At 49.6% G+C, this 6,733-nt stretch overlaps 1 protein-coding gene across 1 annotated transcript; it reads right to left on the bottom strand.

Annotated features, from left to right (window-relative positions):
* Positions 1-817: 817 nt before the first annotated feature.
* LOC144157971 (uncharacterized) lies at positions 818-6,509 on the bottom strand. The gene is made up of 3 exons (XM_077688676.1): positions 6,292-6,509; positions 3,567-3,768; positions 818-1,674 (listed from the first exon to the last, which is right to left on the bottom strand). The coding sequence occupies exons 1-3, from the start codon at positions 6,500-6,502 to the stop codon at positions 1,371-1,373; spliced, it is 717 nt and encodes a 238-aa protein (XP_077544802.1). The 5' UTR covers positions 6,503-6,509; the 3' UTR covers positions 818-1,370.
* Between the last annotated feature and the right edge of the window lie 224 nt (positions 6,510-6,733).

The raw sequence follows: 6,733 nt of genomic DNA, 5'->3' as shown, positions 1-6,733 counted from the left end.
GTGACCCCAGATCCCAACCATGAGGCAGAGATAATTAGAAGGATAAGAATGGGGTAGAGTGCATACGGCAGACATTATCAGATAATGAATGGCAGCCTACCATTGTCCCTGAAGAAGAAAGTGTATGACAGCTGCATCTTACCGGTACTCACCTAAGGGGCAGAAAGTTGGAGGCTCACTAAGAGGGTTCAGCTTAAAATGAGAACGACTCAGCGGGCAATGGAGATGATGATAGGTGTAACATTAAGGGACAAGAAGAGAGCGGAGTAGGTCAGGGAACAAACGCGTGTTAGTAGAAATTAAGAAGAAATTGACAGGGGCAGGGCATGTAATGCGAAGGCAAGATAACCTTTGGTCATTAAGGGTAACAGAGTGGATCCCTAGAGAAGGCAAGCGTTTCAGGGGGCGGCAGAAAGTTAGATGGGCAGATGAGATCAAGAAGTTTGCGGGGATAAATTGGTCGCAGTTAGCACAGGACCTGGGTAATTGGAGAATAATGGCAGAGGCCTTTGCCCTGCAGTGGGCTTAGATAGGCTGGTGATGATGATGATGATGATTATGTATTCGCCGACCCACGGCCGGGCTGCGCGCGCCGCCGCTCTAGCCCGGCCGTGGCCGACCTTAACCTCATCCGGATGCTGTTCAAATGGAACAGTTTTCGGCCGGACCAAATTGCCAATTGCTGTCTGACTACGACGACGCCTAAATGGGTTGTATTTAATCATGAGCTGTATGTGGCTCAGATTAAAGCCTACTCTTATTTTTGAAAAAAGGTGAGACTGTGGGACAGCAATGTGATACATGTAAATATATGCACTCAACCTTCGTAAATTATACTTGTTTATTAGATCTCGCCCCTAATTTGTACAAGTTTCGACGCGCCAGTGCAAGGAATAAGGCCACGCATTTTTACTTTGGTTAATTAAATTTTAGTATATCAAATTTTAGCGGTGCTAGGGCGACACCCAAGCGGTGATACCGAAATAGAGAACCGGCTGTATCCATCCTGCATTTTTTTAAGATGTCGCTCAATCAGGAGATTACCGGATGGAATCACTAGGGAAAACCTGCAAAAAATTAGGGAATCGGGCAACTAAAATTTCGCAGACACCCTGAAACTTTCACTTCCACCACTTCGCAAAGACGAATTTCTCTCAGCTCCAGGCCCCAATGATTTCAGCGTACAAAAATGTTCTTTATTGGTGTCAGAGCCCCAGGGCCTTCAAGGCTGGGGACACATTTGCACCTCGGCGTGAACTTTAAAAAAAGGCAACGTGGAGTGCAGTGAGGACGCGAACGCTAGCGTGTACGTCACTGGCGCTAAGTGCAACATGTTTAACCACGAATGTAACACAACCATCCGCATGTTGTCAGATAGCCTCGGTCAGCAGTTGCACGGCTGATTCTTGCAAGATCTCGGCGCGGACCGTTCGAAAACGTCGGCCCCGCTGCTGCCGCGGCGGTACGGTGATGGCGCAGCGACCGGTGAGCCGGTGGCATATGAACGTCCCGATGACCACTGTGAGGCATATTGCCAACACGACCGTCACCGTCTCCAACGCGACACCGGGCCGCGGTCGCCTACCCCGAGAATCGACTGAGTCCGGCGACGACGACGACTGCTTGACCAGCTTACTCCTCCTCCTCAAATCGACGGCGGGTGGACTCAAGTTACTGCCGAGAGAGAGAGAGAGAGAGAGAGAGAGAGAGAGAGAGAGAGAGAGAGAGAGAGAGAGAGAGAGAGAGAGAGAGTAAACGTAACGACGTTACTCGCAATAGGCTTTCGTACAAGACCTCTAAAAAATTCTCGGTGCACGGGTACTGACACGAAATTTTTGTGTTAAGTTTTTTTTTCGCAGCTAAGTGTGCCTACCAGCCCACAAATCATGGAATGACACTTTAGACAGTCGATAGCAGGGTAAATAGTTTCAGTAATCCCTCGTTATTTCGAAGTCGTAAATGCGCTGAAAATTTCGAGATAAGTGGAGTGTCGGATTAAGCGAAATTCCGAAAATGGCCTTGACACTGACATGAGTTGGTGACAAAAGCTCCACTGCACAGGGACTCTTGTAATAAAGGAAAGAGAGTTCTCAGGAAAAGCGAAATTTTATTATTGCGGGAGGGGGAACTGCGTGATGCTTGCCTGCTTCACGTGCGCATCTTGTAAAAAAAAAATACGTTGTCGAGCTGCTCAAGGCATCGTATCAATTGCTACCTTGCTGCGAAGCAGGCGCAGCATGTTCCTTGTTTCTGCCATTGTGGACACTTCTCGAGGCTCCTTTCGTCCTCATGACCAGCTGCATCGTCCACAGCTCTCTCAACGACGTATTGTTGGGACTCGCCTCCCAGCTTGTCATCGACGTTGGAAATCAGCCATCCCGACGCTGTCACCACTGTTGCTAATGGCCAACCGAGCGCCGTCACCGATAGCGACGTTGCCTTGCTCCGTCCGCTATCGACGCGGCGCAGAGCAGAGCGATAAAGTTTTCGAGCCGACGAAAAGTTCAGGCAACATTTATATACAGTATGTGCAAGGTTAACAAAGGCGTTACATGGCTCGCACAAAGGCGTCAGCACCTCTCCACTCGGTGCCTCCGAAAAGTGCCGCCTATAAGTGTCGCGCTCGCTGTGCCTCTGGGCGGGTTTTTGTACCCCCGGGAGTCCGTTGTAGCTGCGAGCGGTTTGAATCGCTCCAATCAGGACTCTCGCTGGACGAAATTTGAAATCAGACAAATGGAGGCGAAGCGGTTACGTCAGCCGAGCCGCCACGACGGGGAAAGGGAAGGCGACGCCGTCGCCGTCTCAGCGAAGCCGCCTCTAAGCAAGTAGCGGCATGTCGGTTGCCGGTCGTTCACCCGATGCATGATTCGGCCGGTCCGCTTCGACGCAAAAGGGAGAGGCGACTCTGCGGCGGTGCAAGTTTGGGCCTGTCGGCCGCGGGCGGTTTGGTCTGGTTTGGACGAGGTGTGAATCGGCCCCGCTGTTGGCGCGTCGCCCCGTGCAACGAATTAGGGCCGGGCGCTCTGGCACAACAGTATGCGTCGGGCAGAATTCCGGTAACGGTAACGTCGGCCTCGTACAGCGTAAACTTGCCGTTCACGAACGCGTTCGGCACATAAGAGTTTGAATGGAGACTTTATCAGCTGTCTGTAGCAGACTTTGCCTTGTTTCCTCTCTGTCCACATTTCGAGGCATCCGTGGTGCCGTGACGTTTCGAGATAAGGGGGGTGGGGGGGCAAATACATGGTGCCTATGGGAGGTAAATGCGCAGCGAAAAAAGTTTCGAACCGATATTTCTAGATACCCGAGTTCGAGTTAACGAGCGATTGCTGCATTCGCAGCTTCGTTTATTCGTGTCAGTTTCGGGTTCGGCTAAACGAACACCGAGGCCGCCGCCATGACAGGACGGCGCTCGTGACGTCACCGTTCTCGTCACTCCACTGCCGGTGTAGACGCGCGCCCAGACCGGCCGCGGTCTACTCCAACCCCAACGCGCCGTAGTAGAGCTTTTTACTCTAAAATCTGTTCAAAAGCCGGTCCTGTGACGCTTTATGGTTTGCACTCACCTGAAGGGGTCCGAGAGGAAGTCTTTCTTGACGGCCAGCACCTTGTCCCCGTAGACGGCCTGCGAGAGGTCATCCGCCAGATCGCGGTGTCCCAGCTCCTGTAGCCGTATGAGCAGCTGGTGAAAGGTGCTGTTAACCGGTCTCTGCCGGTTCCAGAGCTCCAGGAGCCGGTAGCACGACAGCAAGCTCGCCTCCGCGTGACCTGCGGCCAACCAAGGGGACCGCAGGCGCGTCTGTTTAAGCTGAACTTATCGCTTCAGGTACAAGCCCACGAAGTGTCTGGTAGCGTCCCCCTGACCACGGTTGTCAGATCAGAAGAAAAAATCGCCAAAACATCGCCTAAAGTAGCCAAAAAGGTTGACACATTAAACTGGGTGTTTGAGAAGGAGCCAGAAAAGGCGAAATTTCAGCAAGGCGATGCTAGTAAGTACTTTTTGATTACATTTGCGGGAAAAATGCAGAAATTCCTGGAAGTAGAAAACCGTATTACAATGTTTATTCGTTTGATGTGGTGCGAGAGAGCGACAGCGGTTGACTACTGTCCACAAAAAAGTTAAAATATGCAGGCTTAGGGGAAGCCTTCAAAGAATGACTTAGAATGGGCATTTGCTGCACAGCGAGTTTTGCCACTTTCACTGCCTCTTTGCATTCCCGCGCATACTATACAACGTCATACACACTTCCCGCCACTCTACAAGACATCTCAAGCTCCCGTAAACTACTGAAGCATTGCACTTTAAGCCGATGGCGTTATTTGAAGGTTTTGACGCTGTTCATACGACATCAGGTGCAGGATATTAAAAAGACCAAGGCAAATTTCGATTTCTTGTGTTAACTAGCGCTGTACGGTGGCGTGCTTGAGTGGCTGAATTGTTGAGACCTATTCTAGGCTTTGCCAGATAACCGCCTTCTGCCTAAAAGTTTGTTCTGTTCTGTTTATTCAGTTTGTTTCAATGGCTGAAATGCAATTAAAGGTAATTAAGGCCCCTTTGTGGAAAGCGGGTCATCGGAAGGTCCCGGAAATATAAAAGTATCACCAATGCTCAAAGGGGCCAGAAAGTAGCCAAGTCGCTGCACTGAAATTTTCGTCGCCACGAGTCTTAGAAAATTCGCCAGTGTGGTGACAAAACGCCAGACGTGGCAACCCTGCCCCTGAACTTCAAGCAAGCGCCTCGTGCGTTCAAGGGCAAGCAAGTGCAACGTGAAATTTCGCGGTGCCTACGGAAGCATTACCGCCCACGCTGCGGCCACATATTGAACTAGCGTCACAAAATAGGCGTAGCTTAGTTAATGACGCTAGATCGAACCGATTCGAGAAGCGCCTCGACAGTCGTGGTCTTGTGAGAGCAGTGCTTCTCGTTTGACCGAAGACTCGGGCCATTGTGAAGAGAGCTTACCTCGTTTCGTGCAATAAACGTGTGTTCATTCATTCATTCATTCATTCATTCATTCATACATTTGTCGGCGCCGAGAAATACTTCGAAAAGCGCACTGTGTGGGACAAATTCGGAACTGCGTGGAATTGACGCTTCGCTTCACGTCGATCCCCAACTACGCGTGGGGTTTGACAATTTTTTTGATAGTGACGCTGTTTATGGCTAAGGTTTCGCAGATTTTTCGCGTCCATCAACGAATGGGAACTGGCAAGAACGCCTTGCGGCAAAGCTATAGCTTTATCGCGAATGCTCAGCAGAAAGCGATTGTAACTGTCGCATCTGAAAACTTTCCAGAAAACAATTATTTGACTATTATCTGAATGGCAAAGTACGAAATACAACAGCCGTTTACCTTTCATCATATTCTCTCAACGCCCATCTTTTGCAGAGATTTCAGTCAGGGTTCACAGCGCGAATAGGGGCGTGGACGAGACGCGAATAGGGGCGTGCTGTTAGAGGACCGTGAATACAAAATACAACGTTGTATTGTGAAAAAAAAAAAAAAAAAACTAGCATTTGGTAACTCACTCAGCTGCATTCCGGGCACTGACATGAAAGAAGTTTTGTTGTAACCAAATAACGGCAGAAATATGAGCAAAAACACTTTCAAATTTCGCGCTACAGTGATGGACAGGAGTGAAGAAGTATGGGCCAGCACTAAAACCGTAGTTATCAGTGTGTTAACTGCGTGTTATCATTCAAGTGATGCGATCGAACAGAACGAGAGGCCCCACTACAATCACCCAGTCATGTTTCTTGGCGGTGAAGATTCTGTGACGTCATAGAAATGTAGAAGCAAGATTCTGTGACGTCATAGAAACGTCGCCCGGAGGCGGCTGGTGAGTCGCTGCCGTTTATTCTGCTATTCATATCCCTATTATTTGTTTGCGATAAAATTGGTATATTGTTATCGGTCCAAAGCAGACTTTTTAACGAACCAAACTTGTACTTTGCACTTATGGTCGAACTTTGTACTTTGCATTTACAGTCGATTTGTGCTTTGCATTTATGGTCGATCGCGCGCTACGAATACAAGGGAGAAGTAAGGAATATAACAGTTGTCTACCTTTTGTCGTCTTCTCTTTATGCCCATTTTTCGCGAAGATTGAAGGCATCATCGGACATTGTGGTTCACAGCGCAAATAGGTACGCGGACGTGGCCAGACGTGACCTAGCCGCAGGGGGGCGGGGGGGGGGGGGGGTTGTTTTATGTTTGCGCTGCCAGTGCATCCCAAATGGTCCCACTCGCCTTCTTGTACAGACGTTATAGACCGTGCGCCGTTACTTACCGTCTGGAGTGTGGTCCAGGACGTAGTCGGTGGAGCGGAGCGACTCCACAAGGCTCCGGCACTCGTCCAGCTTCAGCCTGTCGGCCACGAGGCGAAGCTGAGCCTTGTTCAGGTCGCGAGAACCCTGGACCCCGCCTGCCCAGCCGACCATCAGCGCCGTCACCACAGCGAGCACCGGACACCAGGACGCGAAAAAGCCGAGACCGGACATGGCCGCTGTTGTTGTTGTTGTTGTTGTTGTTCCTTTGAATATTGGCGCATACCCAATCAGGGGATCGGCCAAACATCAGTCGTTAATTCGAATGAGATTCAAAGAAAATTAGAAAATTAGAATGATTCAAAGAAAATTATAAAAACTTGGAAGCTTTTCTTTTTCTTGTGTTGGAGGAATTGAGTTTGGAATTTGGTTAATATTGAAACAAAAAAAAAAGGAAATAAGTAA

Source organism: Haemaphysalis longicornis, unplaced genomic scaffold (assembly GCF_048455015.1).
Source record: "Haemaphysalis longicornis isolate Haplotype H1 unplaced genomic scaffold, Haemaphysalis longicornis Haplotype H1 scaffold_10, whole genome shotgun sequence".
Classification (NCBI taxonomy): domain Eukaryota; kingdom Metazoa; phylum Arthropoda; class Arachnida; order Ixodida; family Ixodidae; genus Haemaphysalis; species Haemaphysalis longicornis.
This window is presented reverse-complemented; position numbering and strand designations above follow the sequence as displayed.